The sequence below is a fragment of the Apis cerana genome, linkage group LG6 (assembly GCF_029169275.1).
Source record: "Apis cerana isolate GH-2021 linkage group LG6, AcerK_1.0, whole genome shotgun sequence".
Classification (NCBI taxonomy): Eukaryota; Metazoa; Arthropoda; class Insecta; order Hymenoptera; family Apidae; genus Apis; species Apis cerana.
The window spans coordinates 7,864,758-7,891,683 of NC_083857.1; the positions used below are offsets into that span (position 1 = coordinate 7,864,758).

The 26,926-nt window shown below is 36.6% G+C and overlaps 1 protein-coding gene across 9 annotated transcripts in view; it reads left to right on the plus strand.

Annotated features, from left to right (window-relative positions):
• The window catches only part of LOC107995193 (unconventional myosin-IXa), a 50,294-nt gene that overhangs the window by 12,097 nt on the left and 11,271 nt on the right, over positions 1–26,926 (plus strand). For 7 of the 9 annotated variants that reach the window (XM_062076891.1, XM_062076892.1, XM_062076893.1 and 4 more), the window contains one exon: positions 64–8,453. In XM_062076891.1, coding sequence (XP_061932875.1) covers positions 64–161 — 98 coding nt within the window. In that variant the 3' untranslated portion in view covers positions 162–8,453. Of the gene's footprint in view, positions 1–63; positions 8,454–8,977; positions 12,652–26,926 lie in introns of those variants that run through there. The other 2 variants (XR_003697015.2, XR_009830439.1) reach the window with 2 other exon arrangements.

A 26,926-nucleotide genomic window follows, 5' to 3' on the forward strand; every position in this document is an offset into this window, starting at 1 on the left:
TTTAATTTTATTTCATAGTTAATGTATATTTCGTTATATTTTTTTTTTTTATCTTATCAATAGATGGACTCGTAAGAAAGAAACCTATCCAGAGGCAAAGTTCTACGGACAATGCATTTCCGACGATCATCAGTGTCGATGAAGATATGGTAATGGTATGACCATCCACGGTAAACGTTACCACAAAGAATGATAATCGTTAAATGTAGCAACATGACACGCGCTGTGAAGCGTTGACTGATGGCAGCGAATCGACGAGTCTTACTTCTGGTCTCATCGGCAAGCCGCTAGTAATTTAAATAAGTAGAAACACGATATTAGGTAGGTCTAGTAATTTGTTCCACGCGAAATTAAACTGATAATTCGATCAAACGTATATATATATATATATATATATATATATGAACACACACGCATATATATATTATTTTTCACTCTGTCGCAAAGCTTTCAGAGATTTCTAAAAAAACGATTACAACAAAATACGCGAAAATACAACTTCACAAGAAGTGTATTTAATATTCATTTTGTAAGCTATTTTTCTTCTGGAACGCATTCCTCTTATCGAAGACTGTCAATCAGATTAGATGTTTAGAAAACTTCATTAAAAAGAAAAAGTTATATTTTTCAGATATTCTATGATGGAATATCTCCTCTTGTTTCGATATATCTCATATTTCATTTTTTTCTATGATTGACACGGAGGATCATAGTTATCTTATAATACAAAATGGGAAAGAAAACTGAATAATGTTTATCAGTTATTGTTACGAATGTTTAGTCGCATTTAAATTCTCGTTCGATCCAGGTTTTATCGGTTCGTTTGAAAACGATCCATTCTTGTTCTCTATTCTTTTTACAGATTTTATGGACTGTTGCGTTGTTGTGTGAATCAATAGTAACTTCTTTTTTTCCTAACAGAAGCGCAGAAGTTTATGCTGGTTTTTTTTTGACAATCGCCAAGTTTAGAAGCGAAAATTCTCATTCGTTTCTTTTTATTAGCACAATGATGAAAGAAACGGCGATGAAAAATGAAAAGAGCAATGTACTTCGATCGAAGACTTGAGAAAAAGGAGAATTAGTAAGGCACTTCGTCAGATTTCGTTTTTACCAAGCATATTTCGTTCACTTTTTTTTTTCTTTTTTTTTTCTTTTTTTTATACATAGAATACTCGCGCGCAATAGTGTTATCGAATCACGCGGAAAGAAGTAAAAAACCAAATTATAACTTGTACATATTATTAGGTTATCCGAGAAGTTCTTGCCGATTTTTATACCGTTGCTCGGATCGATATTTTGACCGTATGGATGATTTGAATCCTGTTAAAAGCGTAATCATCGAATCCTTTTATAATTTCTTTTTATTTTTGGCAAAAACAAGTCAATGTAAATCTGTTTTAATTATTTATCAAAATATTCATTGATACTACTTTGCATTGTATATGAATGTCATTAAATTTTTTTTACTTATTAAATAATGTTATTTTTAGGTCGCAGTCCTGATTTTTTTCGTCACAACAATAATTCTGTTTTTTTGATAATACGTGAATATGATCGATAAAATTGGCTATACATGTTGCAATGAATCTGTCAAGCTCGCCTTTTATCGAAACTTGTGTAGCTGATTTACGAAAGGTAAAAACTTCTCGAGTCACCCGATATATGCGATAATGAATATCTCGTAATAATTTGTTATTATTGTTAACTTTACGAGAGTCGTTACCAAGATTATATTTCTACTGTCGATATTCGCCGTGTAGAATTTACACATGCCTATATTCTGTCGATAAAGTAAGTACGTAGAACACAAACACACACACACGGCCTTCCAATTATTTTCTTTCATATCAGTTTTTACTTAGGCTATTTTTTTTTCATACAGAGAGACTTTATATATATATACATATATACATAAACGAGTTCGAGCGAACATGTATTAATATATAGGTATATACACATATACATACACATGGGGTACACTTGTGTATACACGAGTACTTATGTATATATGAAGATTTTTTTTGTATACACCGACGGTTGTCTCAACACACGGTTTTTTTTTCTTTTTTTTTTTTTTACTTGAGATTTATTACGATTTCGTTTTAATTTCCTTGTCGTACATCGTACTTTTTTTTTTTATTTTTTTTAGTTTCCGCTTTCTTTATGCTCATCTCCCCATTTTTTTAATACACCGCTATAGTATATAGTTGGTCTGTTTTTCTTTCGTACGTCCTCGCGCCAGACTCGAATACTAAAACAATTGAAAGAGTCAGGAAGTTGTTCGAGTGAAGCGGTAGAACAAAAAATATTTCGAGGTCGCGTTTCGCGAAAAGTGGAAAAAAAAAAAGAAAAGAAAGAAAGAAAGAAAGAAAGAAAGAAAAAAGTCACTTCTATTCGAACATTTCTGATTTATTCAAGCTTTTTATTCAAGCATTTAATCAAAAACCCTATTGTATCATTTTAATTTTAATTCAACGACGAAGCGTCACGATTTTCCTCAAAAATTTAATATTTCATTTTTTTTTTATTTCTATTAATATCGTTTAAAATCATCCTCCTTTCGCGAGATATTTAATTTAAAATATTTTATAATACTTTGTATTCGATCACTTTTAATTCGATATTTTTTTCTTTCCTCGTTTAATCGCTCGACTTCACCAACGTTTCGTTAGCGCGCTTTAAATCTAATCAAACGATCGGCCACGAATAGAGAGAGGATCTCTCTGTAAAAGGAAGGGAATATTTATACACGTATATGGTACACGTACATGTTCCAAGCTGTGTAGAAATATCTTTTAGCAGCGTGTAAATCGAGCGATTCGAACAGGTCGAATCGAATCGTTCCTTGTTAAATTATCGGGCCACGCGTGACTTTTACCCAAGTAACTATTAGGATTAAGTTGGAAAATTTGGAAAAAGGGCACGCGACTTCTTTCAAAATAACCGCCATTTCTTCTTTTTATCTGTTTCTCCTTTTCTTCCTCAATCGACTCGCGAAATTTACGTGATTACGTACGTTTTAAAAATGATCGATCAAGAATCTCAATTGTTTTAAATGTATCTAGGTATGCTCTTCTTCTAACGCTCATCTTGGATGATTTTTCGAAACTGTTAGGGTGAGCGTAAAATTCTTCGTTTTACGGTTGATCGATTTTTACACTTATTAGAATAAGATCGTTGTGACATGTGTTTTGTTCTTTATTACGCGAATCGTGGATCGTAGCGTAGTGTTTTTTTTTTAAATGTTGAAATGTTATACCATTTTCTCGAGTTCGAGGCTTCTACGATGTTGGTCATGACCATTCGAAACGACGATTGGTCGATTCAGTCGAATGATTTTTTTCTCGAAACAACAAGATTCTTGGTTCATCGTGTTCTTGAATCATCGACATTGACTATCGTGAAAAGAAGCATTACACGAATGCACGTGCATGTCCATTATCGATCGAAGAAAAACACGCGTGTTATTAATCCGATAAAGGTTCTTTTATCTTGATCAGTATTAATCATCCTTTCACGTTACAGTTCCACGTTATACACTGGAATTTGTTCTTTTAGCGTTCTATAGCCTTCTTCTCAAATATCGATTCGAGTTTCCTAGCAACCTGCTACTTTGTACCAGGACAATTTTCCTCAATTATTTCTTAAATGATAATACTTGGCCAAGCTTTTAAGAAGCTTATCAGCTCAATATCTGTTAATTAGTTTCAATAAATATTAATCAAATCAACTAATTATGGATTATATTTCTCGATTTTTATTTCTCTTCGTTCTTTTTTTTTTTTTATCGATAGATAATGGACGGTGTGTACAGATGGACGATAAGAGAAGAACACATTGGTTAGCGTTAAACATTCTTTATGCTGAAAACGTTACTGTTAATTTCAGTATCTAGAAAGTGTTCTGTAAAGATTTCTTCGGGCAAAGTAAGTGTTTGTTGTTTAAGAGAGGCAAAAAGGGTTGATTAAAAAATAGGTTTGATTTTCGTTTCGCCTAGTCTGTTATCGCTTTTTATCGAGATCAATTGTTGAATCAGTCTTCTGACTTTTTCGTCCTCCTTTAGAGACGCGCACGTTTCTGTTTTTTTTTTTTTATCCTTCGAGAAATTTATTATTAGGGGGGGGCCGGCCACGGTTCTACAGCTTGTAAATCACGTTAGAGTTTTTCCACCGTGGCGCAGCTGGGGTTTAGTCTTTTTAACCACGTTAAGTGAATAAGAACTTAATCGTTAAAGTTAATCTGTAGACGATCGTTTTAACGCAAACGCATTACGCTTCTATTGTGCAAAAAAAAAAAAAAAGAAAAAAAAAAGGTGCTTCGCGCGAGTATCGAGCGCACAAAAATATCATCCACTTCGATCGTGAAGGGGGAAAGCGAACAAGGATTGGAAAGAACGACGACAATATGGATCGTGGCATTCTGATTATTTTCTCGACGACTCCTCGTCTCGTAAAGCGAAAATTTCACGTTATATTCGTGATCTCGCGCAGAATAATCGATGAAATTTGGTTTTCCGCAGTTCTCGAGCGTCGTCGAAATTATTAACCGTGTTTGCCCACGATTCATAATCGAGTCATTGATATTACGGAGCGATCGATCTTCAAATCGGTCGCGTCAATGAACGAATAAGATTCGTTTCATTGGAGATTCTTCTACTCTGCCGTATCGCGAGCCGCACGATCTGTGTTTGTACATAGGCGCGAGAAAAAGAAAACGGAACTCTTCATGACAATATCGCCCCGAAAAATTCCTAATTAGCTCGATCGCGCGCGGCCGTATGCCGACCACGATCTTCTCGTCACACTCCATTCTATATTTTTGTCTTCCGTGGACTTCCGCGGTTCACGACGACGGTTTCAAACTTGGATGGCCTCGCCCATCGATTAACAAATGAACCTTACCAGAACCTAAGCTCGCGTCGATTTTGCTCGTCGAAAAAAATCTCTGCGGAATGAAACGGGAAAAGAAAAAAAAAAAAAAAAGATCGCCCGATGAAACTGCTACTGCGACGAGAGAAATTATCGTCCTTGTTTTTTCGGCCGAATTCTATCGTAGAATTCTTCTAAATACGCTTATTACAGTTACAGAGCCGACAACGTTTCGCGTTGTCACGGAGGAAGCCTACCCTTTGCCCCTCATCCGTACCGATCTTCTGTCGGCGATCGTTGGCACGAACGATCGTCGGCAACGAAAGGACGTACTTTCGCTCGTAGTAGGTGCAGTACAGACGCGGCCTTTTTTTCGTTTTTACGAGCATCGTGCGTGAGTATTCATCGGCATGCAATCTCGAGTGTGTGCGATTCGATACCGTGCCACGAACGAGGAAAATCGTCGAGGAAAGTCGACGGGGTTGCTCGAAACTCCGAAAACTCGAGGTGTCTGGTATCGATCTGGGGTGGAGGAGGGGGGATGGGGGCAAAGGAACAGATTCATGCGATGTTCAACGATTATAACAACACCGAAACGTCGGGACATTAAAAAGGCTCTTCCCATTTGTGTCTTGGCGTAAAAATCTAAAAGATCACGATCGCGCGATCGGTGTATCCACATTCGTCGTGCTTATTCCAAACTTCTGAAGAGAAGTGATTAATTGGATCGTTCGATCTTGCGCTCCATCGTAAAGTGAATGTTGATCGATAAAGCGCGCTTTCTTATAACTTCTTCCTTCCTCAAGAATGGACATTTGCCCAATGCGCGACGAGTTTGGACATCCCGTTCATTGTATTTATACATATATAATATACATACCTGTTATTTTTCTTCGAACAAAAAAAAAAAGAAAAAGCGTGAGCGTGTACGTGTGATAAACGTAGAAACGGAGATAGAGAGAGCAGGCATGATGGTGTGTCGCACGAAGGACGATATAAATATACATATATAAATATATGATTATATATATAAATACGTAGAAGTATGTGTGCAGAAATCGTGTAGGAGTGCGTAAACAGTCTTGTTGGGCGGCTAATTCTTTTGTCGCTCGATTTAAACAGCGCGAGTGCGCACGCGCGACCGGCGCGTCGTTGCGTGCATGCGCCGGCGCGAGATGGCGCGCTTTTCGAATATACATACATACATACATACATATATATATATATATATAAATATCATATATATATATATACATATATATATATATATAAATATCATATATATATATATACATATATATATATATATATACATATGTGTATATCTGTATAAAACTAATAATAGACACGCAAGGGTCGAAAAGAGCGGAGAATTTCACAGCAGTAAACATAGCTTCCACTTCTTTTCTTCGTTCCATGTAGCCATGAGTTTTAAATATAGCCTGTTAATCTCCGTTCTTTTCCACTTACGAGCTTCCGCGGAACAGAACGATATTCTCAAACAATTCCACAAAAAAAAAACCTGCCACGCTCGCCCTCATCCACACTCTTCTCAGTTCTTCCTCCACCCCACGTTCTTTCGTTTCTCTTCCTGATCTTTCTCCGATCAACCGCGGCTACCATCTCGATATTAGTAGTATACCGTACCGCTGCGCTCAAATCTTCTTTGGCGTGTTCATCTTTCGGCTGCCTGTTTGTCGTTGTCTGGTTGTGTGATGCGATGCGATGCGATGCGTTGCGTGCGTGCGTGGCGTCGAAACGTAAAAAAACGTCGGATGTGGGTTCGACGAGTTTTCGTGCTATTCCCAACCGTGGGACGATAATTATATCCGGAGGAAGAAAATTCGCGAATGAAAAGCTACTCGATTCTTGTCAAAGCGGACAAAATGCGTGTTGCGACGGGTTGTACTCACGAAATGTGAATACGTGGCGTCTCGTACAGGTCTCGAACCATCACGTTCCTTTTCACGACTCGAACTTTCCCTCACGATGTGAACTCTCTAACAGAGTAACCGCGGAACGAGTTTCAGTTGCCGAGATCGAGAAAAACTTGCGCTCGTAACGATCGTTCCAACCACGTGGAACTTGGAGATCGACCGATAGTACGACAGTCTCGATGGATTCAATGGATAATCCTCGGCCGTATTAAGAGCAGATTTCACTGGTCACGCGTGCGGATAATTGCGCGGCGAATCCAAAGAGAGCGCGAGCCTGTTCCCTTTGATCTCACAGGTTTCCGATTTTCCATTCGTTTCGTTCATTCGATTTTTCACAGATTCATCGAAGAGACTTCTCTCTCTCTCTCTCTCTCTCTCTTTATCTTTCTCTCGAAGAGAGACGATTCTATGTCTCGATTTACGCTCGATCGCACGTTTTCACACCCTAATCAGCGGGGATTAGCTAGAGTATCGAAGTGAAACGAGTAGTCTTAGCCATAGGGATATTGGCAACGAACGAAAAAAACGATGATGCACGGTGATACACGCGTAATGCGCGACATCTTGTTTTTTTTCTTTTTTTTTTTTACTATTACCCCTTTTTTCTTTTCTCTCCACGGCCATCGAAGTTGGCAATAAAACGCGAATAAGAGTCGAGCCTCTGATGGTCTTGTACGTTCTCGAAATACGAGTCTCTTCGTTTTCCGCCACAGTTACGTCTCGACAACGATGGTCCTCGTTTCGAGGGACAACGAACGTGCTCCCTTTTCCCCCTTTTATCCCGTATCTTCCTGCCTTTTTGTTTCGCTTCTCCCACGCAGAATACACTGGGAACGGTTCTGTTACGTGTCTGCCGAATAGATGGCACTTGTTCTTTTCTCCGTCGGGATTTACCAGAAAATGGGATTTTCCACTCGATTTTTTTTTTGTCCCTTCTTTAAAAACTTTCCTTTTCGAAGCTAGACGTATTCGAAGATTAACGAGCCGAATTAAACATCTTTAAAGGTTTTATTTTTCAGTGAATTTTGCCTGTGAGAAATCGAGATGGAAAAGAAAGAAGAAAAAATAAAAATCGAAAACGAAAAGAGAGAGATTACAACCCCTACTAAGATTTAACGCGCATTACGTGTAATTTTAAAATTAAATTTGCCGAACGATTATATATATATTATCGATACTTCGTCGTCATCGTGATTTCGAAGAATTTTCTTGTACGCGATTTCCTTTTCCGCAACAACGATACGAGTCGAGGTTGGATCGAAAATCGAGGAAGATAGTCGGCGTGTGGGAGATCGCGAGAAGGATTGCGAGTGACGCGCGCGTTCCCCAAGTTACGACCGTTTGCTATACTTGCATACGTGTCTGTCGTGAATTTAGGAGGGAAGGTTTAAGCGAGTTCATCCGGCGAATCTGTAATAACGTTTACTCGAGCTCTAGAGAGAGGGTGTTTCGCGTTTATGTGTGCATGTGTGCGCGTGTACGTGTCGCCTGTCTGCGTGTGGTTATATCATATGATGCGTCCGCGAGAGACTGTGTGCGAGGTTACTCTCCGTGATCGACTGTAATTTTATATAATATTTGTAAGGCAAAAGAAATATTATGTACAGCATACCTGACAGTAAATAATAAGTATCTACCTTATACCTAACGATACTGTTTTCGTACGATCCTCGTGTTATTTTTTTTTTCTTTTCGAAGGAGAGATAAAAATTTCAATTCAATTTCAAAAGTATTTTAGCAATTTAAAAGTTGGATGGAGCGATATATCGTTCGATCGATAATTATCCCGAGTTAATTTTGAGAAATTCTCGTTTTCCAATGTTTTCTTCGCACATCTTCATTTAAGTTTCACGATTAAGTACTTAAGTGGGATAATAGTTTTGGTCGTTCTACAAAGCTCGGTGATAGCAACGAAATATGGCAACGACGTGATTTGAATGTACAAAATATGAATATTCATCAAGTATAGGATGCGAAAAGGCTGTTACAATTTTATTTATAATATTTTCTCATTATGGATATTACACGTGCAGTCTTTCTATCAAAAAATATTTTATTTTATTTAACGCTATTTTAAAGAGGAAAAGGGTGAAAATAATAAGACAATTATTGCAATTAATACTCTATTTCAAATACATTTGTATAATTGTGGAATTCTTTTATATTTGTAAGATCCTTGGAGATCGTTGGAAAGAAGAGATGAAAGAAAAAAAATATAGAAGAAGCTGAGAAAAGAAGCTCAAGAAATAGAAGAAAGAAGAAAGATAATACGGGAGAAGAAGAAAGAGAAAAGGGAAATATGTAAATTAAATATTACATAAAAAAAAAAGAAATAAAAGGAATAGAAAGAATACAATCTGGAATAAAAAAGTAAGATTGCTGTGAGATGAGGAAACCCTTTAATAGGTCAGAGAAATCAAGTCAAGGAATAGACCAGACATTTAAAAATAAAAGAAATGGAAGAGATAAAAATACTTTGAAATCTAGTAAAATCTATATCTATCTTCCATCATTTAGTTATCCTTTTTATATTTACTTTGGTGATGGATGAACAATGCTAAAGGGACGTGAGAAAGAATAATAAAGACCAACAGGATTCATTCTTCATGTCATTGTATGAAACAGTACAAAGCGAGATTGATCCTATAACGTTGGAAATATTGACTTTTCTTTAACTCTTGTAATTCAACGTCATTGTATTTCACAAAGAATCGTAATCTATTGCTCTTGTTTGCAGTTTTGTGCTCAACCAACTTCTGTCTCTTATTGTTACCTACCATTATTTCAAGCTCTAATTTCTCGACTGGTTACCAATAACAATTTATCCAATGGAATAAAAGCAGAAAAATTCTCTTCCCTATATATAAACTATATACTAGCTTTCAATTAGATAATTGGATATCGTGTCATTTCTTCCATGAGATGACAATAATAATAATAACAGATCGACTTCGTTATGTATCTTGATTGATATATAACAATGTATTAACGAATACTTTCAATCCATACTCAATACACGATATTACACAAAGATACGTAACAAGTACATACTTTTACCAACTTCACGAGTATCAATAATTCGTATTCTTTGTTTCGATACGAATAAGAAGATGCAAAACACCGTATTGTATCACCGGATAATATACCAAAGGATACGTTATAAAAGAGAGTATCGCTTTTCCACACAAATCGATACTAAATCGCATCCTTTATTTTGATAAGAAAATAACGTATTGTATAATCAAAAGCACGCAAATACGTGATACACACGTAAGAAACAAATGAATATTCGATTTTAGAATCGATCTATGTTCAAAATGATTTCGAGCACGTTATTTTTAATAATATGTAACGTCGTAGACTATTATTACTGTTACGTGGGTTCTTCGATGTTCGACCTCTCTTATGAAAATGGTACACATTGCTCGGCTATGGTTTCACGAAAGAGCTTTCACAGATCGGTGATAATTGCCAACGAAGAAGTCGACGAACAAAGTTGCGGGTTGTTAATGGAACAATACTCGGCGAAAATGTTTAATCCCACGTTTTACACAACGGTCCATAAACACGTTCGATTACGAGATCTTCGGCCAGAGTTCATCCATTAAACGTTGATCGTTAATTAATCTGGACGCATTGACAATCGGAATTGACGAGTGATAGGATTATGATAGCCAAACTGGTTCCCTCTGATTTGCAATATTGAAATAACGTATGGCCACCTATAATTTAAAAAAGTGAATTGATTAAGCAAATTGTAACGTCGGAATTATGAATACGATTTTTGTAAAATCTCGGAAACTCTTCTTAAAAATTATCAAACTTAATTTGTTTCCAATATTTTAAATTACTATATAAGAAGATACTTTTATATATTTTTTATTTATGACAACTTAACTTTTACTATTATTCTAGTTCATGGATCGTTTAAAACAAAAATTCAAATGAGAGTCTCTCAGACTCCACGGCATCGATTAAACTTTGAATTTGAAATTACATTAGTATCTAGTTCTATGTGCTTTCTTTATTATAGAAAAAATTTTTACAAGGAATTTCCACTGTTTAACAGGCTTTATTCGTGTGGCAGAAGCAATTGGAAAATGAAATTAGCGGTGTAAGGACAAAGGAAATCGGATAACCGAGTAATAATATAAACGTTACCATTAACATTTTCATTAACCCATTAACATTTTCATTACCTATTCTTATTAGCTCGGAGATAATATAAGTCTGTCGATGAGAGCAAAATATCTCGTAACCCACGCAAAATATCCGATGTTAACCGAAATTGTACAATTACACAACGTTCAAATTCAGATAATAGAAACTCATCTAAGAGTATTCGTGTAGAAGCGAACGTTACCTCGGTATTCCTGGCTTAACCTCACAATTTTTCATCTCTCCTCCCTGTAAAATAATATCGGTAAACTGGGCTAAAACCGCACGATAACCACACTTCCTCGTATCGACGCGATTCCGAATTTTCGACAAATATACGACCGGTCTTTCGCTGGCTATTAAGTACGTCGTTTCGAGGTATTCGCGGTGAAGAGGGAGGAGGAGGGGCGAGTTCGAGGGGAGAAATTATGAGGGTGGCGGAGTGGAAAATCTCTCAGAACTCGTGCGCGACAGAACAAACGGACGATAATGTCCCGCGGTTGGACAGAAATGAAATTCCGAATGATATAACCGTTCGAATTCACGGACAATCGGCCGGAGAGGTTGGCCAGGGAGGGGGAGCTGTAAATCCTCGAGATAAAATAGGCGGACGCCTCTTCTTCTTCTCCTCTACGCCGAGAAGACCCATTCCTTTTTCGAAGCCATCAGAAGGCCACCATCTGCTTCTTTTCTTTCGAAGGCCACCTTACTTACGAGGGCGATGATCCTTTTTGCACGGTGACAACGATTTTCAGTCGTTTCTCTCTCTCTCTTGCTTTCGCGCCTTTTTTTTCGCCTCGAGAGGAAAGCTCGATCATCGAATATAGACTCGTGGGTCGTGAGGTTGAAGGCACCGAAATAACACCGTTTGTGTTACGAAGATGTACAGGGGAAACAATAAATATCGAGGGGTCGCGGGAATGGAGTGATATTATTGAAGAAGGGAAAATTGAAGGTTGGGAAATATCGAGGAGGGGAGATTGGAGGGTTGAGGTGTTATTGAGAAACGAAAATTGGGAAATATCGAGAGATTAAGGTATTTTCGAGAATCGGGATGTATCGAAAGGGATGATTTGATATTTGAAAATATAAGTAGGGATTTGATTCGATTTTTCTGTTCTGAATCGGATTGTCGCGGAATTAATATCGGTCAGAGTTGTTGTTAAGTTTCTGTTCTGTGGTGATATGATCATGGAATGATAAATTGTTTGTTGAAAATTGAATATCGTTTTATTATAAAAGGGTTTGATTTATCATTCTATTCTCTGGTTTGATCAAAATTTTTAAAGTAACAATGTTCTATTTCTTTCGAAAGTGTAACTTGCGAAAACGTAGTTTTCTGACTACTTTTCTTTATGAATATAAATTTGGCCGAACTTGGCTTGAAACAGCAATAACACGAAGTTTCTATAAAACTGAAATCAACAAACTTGCACAATTACTGTGAAATGTTTCGATACAGATGGTTTTTAACTTTGATTTGAAATTTTTACAAATTCCATTTTGTTATATGATACGTTATATCGATATCGATATCCTTTATTTATATTCGATTAAAGGAAACGAGTATATGAAATAATTTGATGAAAAATACTCGAAATTTTCATCACAGATCGACTATATATTTTTTTGAAAGATAAAAGAAAGTTAAAAGTTAATATATTTTAATGTGTTATAATAACCATTAATTTTATATGAGTTTTTCTGATAAACAACATATTTTATATGAGTTTTGGATTGATATATATTGAATTTAATAAATTCGTTTCATCTGTTTATCAATATTGTTCAATATCGAACGTTATTATCCGAATGAAACAATTTTATACTAGCCATATATTTTTTTATAATAACGAGACAATTTAATATAATAATGGTAAATCATTTAATTAAAAGATGAAATAATTAATTATTTAATTTATTTGTGTGTCAAACAATTTTGAAATTTAAACAGATTTATAACATCGATAAAGATTAAAATAAATTAAACTGTATTATATTTAAAAATAACAGAGTTATCATAATTCGTATTTTCGCAAGTTTTATATCCATTTTTAAGGTACAAAATGCACGATTTTTATGGAATGTTTTTCGTTTAATACTTATGGATTGATATTTTAATTATGAATAATTCGTTGTTTTATAATATTTGCCAATTTAATTAATTTAAATTTAAAATTTAAATAAACATACATTTTTAATAGCCCCTACAATTAATGTTTGGCTGTTTAATTTTCTTAAATATTCAACATTATTTATTAACGTTTTAATTATTGAAAAAATCGAAATCTGTAAAATCTATAAAAATCCAAAATATCAAATAATTTTGCATTTAAATATTATGCATAAACAAGTTACAAAAAGCTACGACGAATATTCTTATAAAGACAACAAAAATATTCTTTACGGATATATAAAAATTTATTTTTCTCCATTATTCTATTATTTTTTACTAAACACTAAGACCGCTAAGCCAATTCAATAGACTCTTGTTAGTTTTTCCAGTTATAAAATCGCGCGCACAAAAACAAATATTGATTCGAACTGGAATAAAAAAAAAAATAATAGAACAAAAATTGATAAATCTAGTGTCAATAAACGCGTGTAAAATTTCATGTATTAACAAAGGAGCAAGTTTTCCACCGGTGGAAAATTTGATCACCAGCCTTTTCCAACAGTGTCCAAGCTTTATTTAACATTATAAAAAACCTAAAACTATCAATTCACTCGTGAAATATACCCTCGAATCGATTTCCCTCAATTTTTCTCCACTTTCCATTCGGTCGGGCACGCGATGCTCCCGTTCCATCCCTCCCTTCCCTCCCCCTTTGTCCCATTCTTCCACCGCGGATCCAGCCGCGTGTGTGCGTGCAGTATAATCGATGGCAAGAGGGAAAACGAGACCACCAAGATTCAGATTTAACCTAATTTGCCCGAACAAATTGCTCTGTCCCTCGTGATTGAGGCCGTGCCTCGTTGCACTCGTCTCGAATCGAAAGGGAGAGAGCCGTGTCCGGTGTCCAACGGATGCTGGCCAACGGTGTCGCGATTCGTGCGCAAATCAAAGAGAATTTATGCTTCGCAAACGGTGACGCGTGGCCGGCCGTAATGCAGAAGTATCGACGACTGCTTCGAGCAATGGAGATTTAATACCGAGGCATGCTTGTGTATCCTATTGTGATGCCCCGATCGAAGATGTCGAATCATCATTCCGTTTAGAGGACCGACCTCTTGCTCACGCTTGTAATGGAACACGCGTGGTCCTAGTTCGATATTCTCGATAATTAATTAATAAAATTTCGAGAGATTTTAAATTAGATTCATCGATCGATCGTTATATGAGATCAGACGATTTTTTGAAAGATTTCAAATTTTATTATTTCTAGATTGGAATCGGATTATTTGATCGTTATTACTGTCGTATTTTTGTTCGAGTTAGTTTCCACGAGGAGATAGATTTTCTTAATTTAAGTAAAAGTGAATCGACACGAGTGGAAAACGCTTTAGTTAAATTTGGATAAATTTTAATAGGGAATCAGGATAAATACAGTTGTGCCGTTTGTACGACGAGATTCTGAAACAATCGTAATTATAATTAATAATTTAATAAATATTAATATTACCGATGTTGCGTTAATATTTCAACAAAATGAATATTGCGTTAAAATTATTTTCACATTTTAATATTTTGTGTTTAACGCGTTATGCGTTGATAAGCTGTAGTTAAAAACATCAAAGCGCAAAAAGTTTGAATACGTTATAACATATACGTACACGTTTAATTTTTCATTTATTAACAACAAGCTTATTCATTCCGTTAAAAAAGTATTCTAATATTTTCGAGATAATTTATTTCTCGACTCTACCTTTTACTTCCGATATTTTATTATAAAATAGAAAGGTTTATACTCGTTCGTGGAAAAAATTGTTTAAGGGAATTGAAAAATACACGTAATAGCGCGCAGGGAAATCCGGGGGATTCAAAATGGAAATTAGTTACGAATTCATATTTTAATCCAATTAGCTTTTTTTGCAATTATTTCATATGCACGAGGAACGTTACTCAGAGATTTTTGTACATTAACGTAAAAATTCATTTTCAAAAATAACATAATTGATAACATCATTTAATTTCAAACTGCACTGCCCCATAAAAAGTGATATCTTCTTCCATATAAAATCGAATTGTTAATCGCAATAAAAGTATAATAGTAATGCACAGATATCATTTTCATTTCGATCATTTATCTTCTATCGACTTAATAATATTTAGTAGCGTCTATTCTTGGGCGTACAATTTTATCGAGAAAAATAAAACACGTTACTCGATCTTTTTTTTTTTTTTATAAGAAAAATGTTACAACAAGCCTATAATATTTTCACTCAACATGGTTAGCGGTTATAGTTATTCTTAAACCGTGTAAAAATGTCAAGGACCTTTTCAGGTTACACACAGCCACACATTGAGTGTTCTCGATTGCTCGGGAAAATCAATATTTATAACCAGGAAGATGGTTGGGAAACAGTCCGACGTACGTAACATCCAAATGAGATTATATCGACACGATATCTCGTATTTCTTATCATCTATAATATTTATATTTACGCAACGAAATCCCTTTCGTTTCATATCAGTTCGATTATTTCCTTTTTTTATAATAACGTCAATATATATAATTGAAACCTTACATCGATACAACAAAATTTCATTTCCATCCGATATTTGTAATTTCGTTCCCACTTTTATACATTTCCGAATCGGAAACGAAAGAAGGAAACAATTTTATTTAATTGAAATTGATTGAATAACGTGTAATCGAATAATAAACAAAATTGTTTGACATTATTTGGAATAAAGTGACTACATATTATTCGTTTCAGAAAGATGCTAAGAGATGTTTAGAATCAATTTTTATATTTTGAAAGAGTAAATATCTAATAACGCATTCGAATAAAATTTTGCAATAACTTTTTGCTTTTAATTCTCCATTAAATATTTGAACAGATCCCATCAATAGATAACAAACAAAATGGATGATAGTAGGTCGAAATATATTTCTTTTTTCTTCCTTTCTTGATACAGTACTCGTTTTCTAACCCTGTGTTTTCAACAACACGCGAAGATATCTTTCCCTCGTGATCGTTAACGAATTTCGTGTGGAAACGATGCTCAAGGTTGGGAATCGGGGATCGACCAAAACCTCGATTACGACGAGATCCAATTCCATAAAACCCGAAAATGTTGGTACCCGGCAAACAAACTCCTTGTCTGGTTAACTTTCTCTGTAAACGCCGTATGGATGTTGGCGACGAGTTGTAAGTTCGACCGGGTAACCCGTTTACTCCTGTTACACTTGGTTGTGTATGGGCGAGATGGAACCTCGTTCAAATCAATTGATATCGCGTGGGTCTCGTACAAATATCGCTTAAACCAAAAGTTTGTTCACAAGTTTGACGCGCGAAATGGCTGGGTCTCGCCAGTAGTATAACACGGGACTTTATGTATTTGTGGAAAATTTAAATCGTATGAAATTTTGTAAATTCGCGTCGACGTGTCACGATGTTTCAAAGGAGGATCAGACGGGTTTACATTTCCGTTCAAATTTCAACGATACGCGTAATTTAATTATAAAACTCCGCGAAGTTTTTCTAAGATCTTTATTCGCATTTTATACGCAATGTTTTCGTGTAAATTATATTAATTGTAAAATAAACGATTTGAAAACGAAATGAAAATACTCTGGTAAAATAAACGATTTCAAAATGCGTGACGGAACATCTTTGTTCATACTATTAAATTTATCTCAAGAGGGTGAAATATATACTTCGTGGAAACGTGTGTTTCTCTGCGATTACAAAGTCGAGATTATTTTCTCTTCGAATCCAATAAATACACGGGACATCGTAAAATACGTGTTTAAAAGTATTTGTAGCAGGGCTTGTAGGGCATTATTGGAGGTCTCTGGCTCGACATGTATCGCGGTTTAATCAAGATAACTTCGAGATAGAATTTATTACATACCGGCGAAAAATAAACTAAACTACGAAATCTGATTGGCCAATTGAAAGCCAAATTCGTTACAAAATTTAATTCTTTTAGCTACGAGAATATTTCATACGCAGCTTGAATACGGATTTTCGATTAAATTCTTTTGAAAATAATAGAGAGAGAGAAAGAGAGAGAGAGTAACAACGAAAATGATGAACGCTCTGCGAGTTTTGTCAGAGATGGATTTTAAGGGGGTAGTCGGATAGATTTCTCATTTTTTTTTTCCACGATATATATATATATATATATATAGGATTCGCGAAATGGAGATTCTGGGACTACGTTGAAATGATACATTTTTTTCCAATTTATTCCATTTTAAAGATGAAACGGATCGATACGGATTCAATGTCGGAAGAAGAGACGAGAAGTTACCGGTTTCGCGGCCAAGTCAATTAACTCCTTCGATTACGGTGCTTAAATAGAATCTCGGCCGCTCGAACGGGAACGCTTTTCATTTACGTTTAAATGAGTTTAATTAAATGAAATTGTTACTCCTTTTTTCTCTTCTTTTTTTACAATTCTAGATGTATTACGTTCACGTAGGACGGTGTAGATGTGGCGAGAATCGAGAAGAAACGAATCCCTGATCGGGAACAGGATTGATCGAAGGAAGAGAAGACCTATACGGAATTATTTAAAATTTAAAACAAGTAACTCTCGATTACAAACTGTTCAAATATCTAGACGTGATATTGAGACAATTCGAATGATCGAAAACGATTTCTTCGATATTTTTCTATTTTTTTTTATTTAGATCAATATTATCTCTCGATCTTTTTTCCCCTCTCGATTGCAATCGAATTAACGTAAATGCCTGACTAAGTTTGAATCACTATGATCGAAGAATCCGAATTCGATAAATTGGCCCGGTTCCTCCTCCATCAATGTGGAACCAAGATTATAAAGGTTACCAAGAAAAATGAACGCGTACGTGAGATTCGAAGATTCGACTGGAAGGAAACAAAGCAAAGTGAAAAGTTGGAAGGAAATGAGGCGAGGAGGGGTTGGTATTTACTTGATACCCGAATAAGATAATATCTTTACGTAATTAGCGAGCCCTTTGAAATAGGTCAGCTCCAATTATTCAGCCAGAAAGCATTCGTTTCGGTGAATAAGCTTATTATTCGGTGAATAAGCGTTAGTCGAAATATTCAACCGATCCTGTTCTCTGTCCTTGCGAATCTGATATTTAACGTTAACCATCCCTGTATCAAACGAAAAGGAGAACTATATATATGTATATATATATATATATTTGGATTATTAAAAGGATATGCCGTGGCCATGTTAATGGTCAAAGGGTGGACGAACTCTCCGAGGGTTTAAATAGAAGTCAAACAGAAACTCGTGGCTCGCGTCTTTGCGTTCAAAGTGGCCTCTAATTTGATCAAATTGAACGTTGCTCAAGGACTTCTACGAGGGAAGCATCGAAATGAACGATCGGTGAGATTCTTCAAAAAAAAAAAAAAGAAACGATTTTAATTACCCTAAAAACTGTCGCGATACTTGCGATGATTTACCACCTCGTGTACGTCTACTAATTTTTTAAAAATTATTACTGTCTTTTATTAATTTATTGATACAAAGACATTATATATATTATAAAGTATTATGAGAATTTATTAAGTATGTCTAGAAGAATCAATTAATTTTATCGAAAATAATTAAAAACTTTTACAACCCCAAGAAAGAATTCTATCAAGTAAAAGAACATCATACGAATAAAAATTAAATTTTATAGCGATTGGTTATAAATGTATTTAAAAAACGATCACGATCAATTAGTACAAAGTTTTCTCGAAACTTTTATTCATCATAAATACTCTCCCTCCATCAAGTTCTCTCTCCCTGAAACAGAGTTAAGAAGCCTTCTTCGACTCTCGGATCGCTCTTCGGCCAATCTACCCTATCTATATACGCCATAAGAGAAAATTCAAATAGCTGGTATCGTACGACCATCGAAATCTTGCTCCATCCAGAAGAAGGGGTTGGTCACTCGAGAATTCGAGCCACAGTCACGATCGTTCCCTCCGTCCATCCATCCATCCATCCATCCCGCCACTAATCGAATCCAATTGAAATTTCCATCCTCCTCCTCTTCGTTCGTTCTTCTTTCTTCCCCTATATCCGTCTCCAGGGAGTCGATAAAAATTAATCGTTGATTTGGAGAAGTATAATATATTCCTCTGGCTAAACCCTCCTCCTTCGAAGATGAGAGAGAGAGACAAAAACCCGGCCCTTCGATGAAGATTCGATCGTAGCCAGACTCTCGATCCACAAACGAGGGAACGAGTTGTGTACGTGTAACGAGGTTCGAACGGTGCGTGCAACAGAGCGAGACAGACGAGTGGGGGAAGGGAGGTTTCCTGGTGGAAAACAATGATGGAGGTATCCTGCCACAAAGGAGGTCAGAGACGCATTTGGCGGACGTCAGCTTTATTGTTCCTCCGAAACGGCGGCGGAAGATTTGAAGCGGCGGAGGCTGATTGATCGCAATCAGAATTTCCATTCGAGTTAAGCGTTGTTGTTTCCTCCTCGAGAGGAGGTTATCGAATATCGCGTGTATATATCTATATAATATCCTTGAATGGAAAATAAAGAACGTGGGAGCGGGGATAGGTGAGATATGATGTTCGAGAGGAGGGGAAGCGAGGAGATGTACGGGGGATGGCGCATCTGAAATTCCGGGGCAATATTGAAAATTAAAATTCTAGCGTGATGTTTGTTATCGGCCGAGTCGAAGGGCTTTTTAATATTTACACGACTCTCGGCTGCGCTATCGGGACGATGCGCGGTGGAAAAATTGGCGGAACACGCAGAAACGTGTACGGCTTCTCTATAAAAATTCTGTCGATTTGTCGAGAAATGGAAAAAGAGGAGGGAGGAGGAGAGAAGGGGAGAAAGGGAGAAAGAATGTTATGTTTAACTCGACATATGTATTTATATAGAATATATGCATACGTGAATTCCTGGAAGGCGTACACAGTGGAATTTGGAGTAAAAGATAATATTTATTGATCGCTGCGTGCATATAAAAATTGATCAAGAATACGATACGAGAATATATTTAGTTTGATAAATACAGTCTCATTAAGTACGAATCAATTAAACGTGGATATTGTTCGAAATGATATTATATAAAGATATGATATAAAGAATTTGTTGTACATGTATTTCGAAGCTCGTTTTGCAAATACTTTCTATATATATATATATAGTTTCAAAAACATTTTCGCAATAAAATCTCTCACAAGGGGATCTTATATTTACATCCTTTACTTCTGGGATAAACGTGTTGTTATACAAGCTGCAAACTCACAAATTTCCATGTTACTCAAATAAATAAAACTAGATACAAGAAACTAAGAATTTCCTAAGGAATAAAAATCCACTGCTGTACGGTGTAACAACTCGGTGGATAGAAATCCAAGACAAATCGGTCGATGATCGATGACCGATCCGACGTTTCCGACCGACGAGCGTTCACAAACCGTTCCATCGTTCACCGTCTTGCGTTACAAATTCAGTCGAGTATCGGACAGTTTCCGGGAGAGGTCCCGTGGCAAACGTTTTCAAAACGTTTTCTACCTCCATCATCGATACGATAGGTGGAACGTGTCAAGATCCGCGACAGGGTGAAAAAAGAGAGGTGATCGTTTCGAAAGATGCGGAAATATATGCGGGACGCGTCCGACCATAATCGGGACGTTTCCACTAACCTCTCGAAACGGGGAACGAGGGACACATGGCGCGGCGCGAAGGGACAATCAAAGAGATTTCTCCGATACTCCCAAACCCTCTGCCTTTTTTTTATTTCGTCTCCAGACCGTCTTTCCACCGCATTATACGTATATATATATACATATTCGATGCGTATTTGTTTCTCACCTTCGTTTGCCACGATTGGAATATTTTCTTAAAAATTTTCGAATCGTTGAATCTCGATCGATAAACTAATTATGGAAAGGAAAAAGTAATCCCGGTAATTAATCAATGGGGATAATTATTTGAAATTCAATCCTTCTTTCTCAATCTCTCTCTCTCTCGTTCTCGATTCCTCTTCGGATCGGGGAACAATTCGCTCTTTTAGTCACCTCTTTGGGAACAACGCCCGAAGGTAAAAATCGGGGGCAAACTTTGGCGAAAATCAATCGAAGAAAAGAGCATTCTTTCCCCCCTGCCGGATGAATCAGACTCTCGTCAAAGAATCGAGGCTCGAGGATTATACGCGAACAATCCGCGAGCGTGACAACGGAGAGAGAGGGAGGGAGAAAAGTCGGAGGGGAGAAAGAAGAGAGGAGAGGAGAGGAGAAAAAGGGGAGGACGAGAGGAAAACGAAACTTTCAATAGAGGCACCCTCGGTGGACGTTGGATCCACAATTATCCGTATCGAAAATCGATCGTCAGGGGCCACGTAGCAGAGGGGGTGGATGGGGCACGAGCGGGGCACGAAGGAGCAAGAAACGAAGGGGTGAAAAGGAGACGTTGACGGAAGAGGAGACGGGACAGAGAGAAGGAAGGTGCGCGTAGAGGAATTTTTGGGCAGCAGTCGGCCTCGTTATGCTGGAAAATCTGAAATCGATTGGAGGGAAGCCGGCCCGTGCCGGGGCGTCTGCGCGACGTAGACATCGACGCAGACGCCGGGGTTGGCCCGTCAGGTCGATAGCGAACCCTGGTTGAACTCCGCGAACGAACTCCTCGCCGATGGTCCGCGAGGAAAAGAGGCGTAGGTCGCGCGCGAGAGCAGGAAGACGGCGAACAGGGCGAATCGGCTGTCGGATCCTTCGAATTTTCGAAGGAGGATCGACCTCGTCTCGTTGTACGAATTAATTATCAAACTTTGGGCCCAACTTTTAATCTCCCTTCCTCCCTCCCCCTCCTCCTTCCGCCGGTTAAATTAGATCGTCGCCAATTAGACCATCCGTCACCGGATCGTCCGCTTCCGGAATCTTCTCGCGTGTTTGACTTCTCGAAAAGAGATCTCGCACTCTCCTTTCTTTTGCCTCGTGGAAAATTTTTGTAGAAAATGTGCAAGACTTATAGATACTTATTTATTATTTTTTTTTCATTCTGTTTTTTCTATTTTCATAGAATTGTGGATCAATTTTATCAAGTTGAGGAATTATTCGTTTGATATTAATCCAATCTTAATATAGTAATCTATAGTTGTCGTGCAAAGTATGATAGATTTTAGAAATATTCAAATATTACGGGAATAATGTAATAACATACATGTGTTTCTTAGTCTTGGCAGAGAAACGCAATAACATTTTTGGTGAAATTTCGCGCCACTTTATTTTAATAAAAACGACCTTTCTTTTTTTTTATGGGTCGCACGAGAATTTTTCCGGCCGATTGTACACAAGCTACATCATAATATCACATAATATTATATATTATACATTATACGGAGGGGGATGATATATCCGTGTACGTGAAAAAACTGGCAGATGTACCAAACGATAAAATTTGTTTGTACGAGGGCGTGGGAGAATATTCATGTACATCCGAAAAAAAGAAATGACAGAAAATATTCGATGGATACGATTGACAGATTTTTATAAATCATTCCAACACACCTTTTCAAATTACCAATCGTATCTATATATAAAACGCACTCGACCCAACATCGTCGACGATCCTAAATTCCGTACATTTCATAAATTCGTAATTCGTTTCGAAATCATCAATCCTCTCTCGAACGCGGTTTCACAAATTTTCAATAATAATATCGGGATTATCCTGAAAATTTTCCACATTTTGCCATCAACTCGCAGGTACACGTCACATTTTTCATGGTTACCGCGCCACCCCATATTATCGCAACACCACGACGTTCTACCACGACGACTGCGTTACCACAGCGATATATCTGTTCCGCTAATAGCAGTATCTTCGTTCCCTCTAAATTGTCCAGAAACGTTGTTGGCCACTCGTAATTGTTGTCCCGCCAGAGTAGAGAACGATTCGTTCCAAGAGACGTTTCACGGAGGGGGTGCCTTATGGTATAATAAACTTAAGGAACCTCGAGGAAGGAACCTCGGCACTTGAGGGTATTCCCCAAAGGAGGGACGTAATTGATAACGGTGAGGGGGAAGTGATCAGCGTTTGAAATGTTATCCGACTCGTGAAGCCCGGAAAGGTAATTGAAAAAAGGGGAGGCCTGTCGGTTGGTTGACAATGGTGAGCCGAAGGGAAATGCTATCCGCGTCGGTATTCGACCGAGATAGTATTTGTCCAATTAAACGGGATCCCTCGTAAGGAAATATAAGTTGAATATGGAAGGAGGTCAATCCGAGGATCAACCCCGGATTGATTGCAAAAAACGGATGCGTGTACGTTTTGTATCGAGGAATGGCGAATTGTTTTCTCTCTTTCTTTTTTCAATCTCTTATCTTGAAGTGGAATGAAGGATGAAACGGAAATCGAATAATTTCGAATTTTAATCAAAGCGAAGGAGGAAAATATTTTTGCGATATCAATATTTTGTGAATTAATTAATGATCGTCAAAGTTTTCTTTCAATTGTGTGTTTCTAGATTTTAGAGGGAATTCGGATATGAATTTTTCTAAAATGTTTGAATGTTGCTTTTTATGCAAGTATATCGTCAGAAAATTGTAATCGATCGATAGTTTTATGAGATCAGTAGTTCTGTTATAATTTATATGAAGAACGTTTTTAAAAATTAACCGATAAATTTTAACGGAACTCAATAAGTTTCTATAATTGATATATCATCTTCATCGATAAAACGTACGAAGCTTTCTTATATTAATGAAAACATAAAGTTATTTTTAGAGAAACTAATATTTTATTTTATTCAGATGGAAATTTAATTGCATCTATCTTTGCTTCGTTTCAATTTTGATCATTTCCTCGTAATATATTATATATTACGAGCGACACGTAAAAAGTTAATAAAAGAAAAGAATCGGTTGCTCAATTTATTTAATTATATAAAAATAAAAATCTCCATCATCAAAAGATCGGGAATCGAGTACGAGTTTATGAAGCGAAATATAAAACCTATAAATGAATCGAGAGAAAAAGGAGAAAGAGAGAATAGAGATTCTATTCCGCAGGGATTCGAATAGAAAGACTCGAGAGAATCCGTTCTATTAAAAATGTGCTGGGGGATAAAAATGATGTCAATTGTTGATGAAGCGAGATTGGCGTTCTCAATCGGTAATCATCGATCGTTCGATTTTCGGTTACTTTATCGACGGAGAAAATTTTCTTTCGCATTACGACGTAAAATATTTACCGAGATGATTCAAACAGACAGAGATCTCGTTATATAGATGTAAACTCAAAATCGAGCAAACTCTGAAATTTCCTGTAACAAAATATCGGAGGTTAGAGAGAGATTTATCTCTGTAAAATAGTTTGTTCCGCATGTCTTGGAATAATGAACTCGACGTTGTTGTATCGAGTTTTCGAGCATCGCTTGCTGACACGTTTAATTCGATTCTTAATCAAAGATTTATACTTGCTACTCGTCAAAAGCATTTCCTTTAAAAATTATGGATTGAATATTTATTTCGAGATAATTTCAATCTCTCGATATTTTCGTTAAAATATAATTTTACATTATATATATAATTAATGCAAGATTTTTTAATCCAAGATATAAAAATTGATTTGTTCGGAGAGAACAAGTTGAAAAATTGGATATTTTGATAAAATTAATAATTTCATTCTCTTTCGGGATTTTCTTTTATTTTTAATCTTTGATCCTCTTACCTTTTATTTCTGTAGCGAAATCAATTAGAAAGATAATGAATTATTATTTATAGTTTTTAAAATTGGTTTTATATCCTTCATCTAATATGATTTCAGATTTTTACTTAATGTACACTGTTTTAATATCATTCTTATATTTGTATAAAACGTAAAAGACACGGTATTGATATCGATTTATCTTTGCTTTTAACTTCCAATTATCAATGAATCGATATTAATGCATTAGAAGTTTTAAAAGATAACCATTCGAATACAAAATGTTTAAAATTTTATTCCCTTGAGTAAAAGTTTATCTCTGATGAAGCGGGGTGAAATTTTATATCTTTTTTTTTTACTTATCGAAAGAAACAGGAAGATTGTTTAAAATTACAAACTTTATTGTCTTCGTTTACGAGAAATTCCAATGTGATTAAGATCCGACCAGCTTGAAACTGTATTACTTCAATACTGCTACGAAAAGAAGATAAGAAAGATTGTTCTCCTGAAACAACGTTAATGAACTGGACTCGATAAACTTTTCTTATCGGTTTCAAGCCGTAAATCCTTACTACAGTGATTATTAGTCAGGTTAAAACGTCAAATATATCATACCTAATGAATCTCAACTTTTATCCGATTTATTGGATTAAACGTAATTTCACGTTGCAATTCAATATCCACGAACAAATCAGTATCGAGTTCTATAAATTTATTTAAACCTAAAATTATGAAATTGTTTAGCATTATTGTTCGATATTATTATATCCGCACAATAGAATAATTAGATAATACACATAAACGATTTCAACACGTTCCCATTTTGGATGTGTACGTTCCTAATTATTCCGCTGTGAAAATTATTTTAGAACACGTACGGTTAATTAATTATGAATAATGTTGTGATATTTAAGCGAGTGGATATTTGCGATAAAATTTAATCGGACGGTGTCAAAAATCTTGCTGCAAAATATAATAAACATTTATCTCTCGTGATTTATTAAAAACGACGATGGAAAAAAATATATTCGTTTCGGAAATTTCCAAAATCCCCATTTCGATATCTATATCTAAACAAGAAATATTTAAACAACTCGAACAACAATTGCTTCAACAAATCTTTGAAATCTTTTTCATTGTATCGATCAATTTAAATTTCCCTCCGATTAAATCTCTACTCGCCGCTTTCTCAATCGATTCAGTATCTTCAGAAGGAAACGGAAAAGACCCCTAAAAACTACCGCGACATTCGAGGTCCTCCATAAGAGCGGTTGTCCCGTTCCAAGGACAAGAAGATCGGTCAGGTAGGAAGTACTTTTTAAGAGATTCAAGGGGCTGGGTATACTCTGAGGGGAGCTCGAGTATCAGTTTCACCGAACACTTATGAGAAAATCGATGCCGGCGTGAAATCGGCCCTCCTTCCCCCTCCCCTCGATGCATCCCGATGACTAGGAGATCCGCAGTCAGGTAAAGTGGGATATAAGAGGAATCAGGATAAGGGTCCCGAACGAGGGGAATAGCGGTTACAGATCGACGTCTTTCGATAGTTGGAAAAGCATCCTTGGTGCTCGGAAAAACCTGTGCTCGATAACGCTATAAATCTGGTCGAGCATCAACCGAGCATGCCCTTCCTCCCGCTTCCCGTGTGAAGGAGGAAGGTTTTACCTTAAGCCAGCGATCGATCGAGTCGAAGTGACAAACGTCGTTCGAATAAATTCGACCGTCGTGGATCTTTCTCGTCTCCCTCTCGTGCCTCCTTCGTATCTCCGTTTCAGGAGGCCGTTTCGACCGGTGGATGGGTTGGTTGGTTGATTGGTTGCTTGCTTGCTACCGCCTCCTGTCGAGCGTCGTCGATTTGGCCGGATCGGTATGTTTACCGTAAACCGTAAGCTGGAACACAGGGGAGAAATGCATCGAGAAGTATGTCCTACTTTACGGATGCATGCCATATTGATTCGCGTTCGAAAATTCGGTCTCCTTGGTACGTGCTCGCCGATTTGTAGCGGGGAAAAGTGTCACCTATTGGGAACGTGGAACCTCTGTTTGATGCAGTCGATGGATGCGGTATGCAGCGTCTCGAAATCGAAATTCAACACCGCGCGAAATTGTCATATATTTATAGTGGAAGATTTGAGGGTTGTTGGAAATTATTATACTTTTTGATCGATTGATTTCTTTTTTTTTTTTAAAGA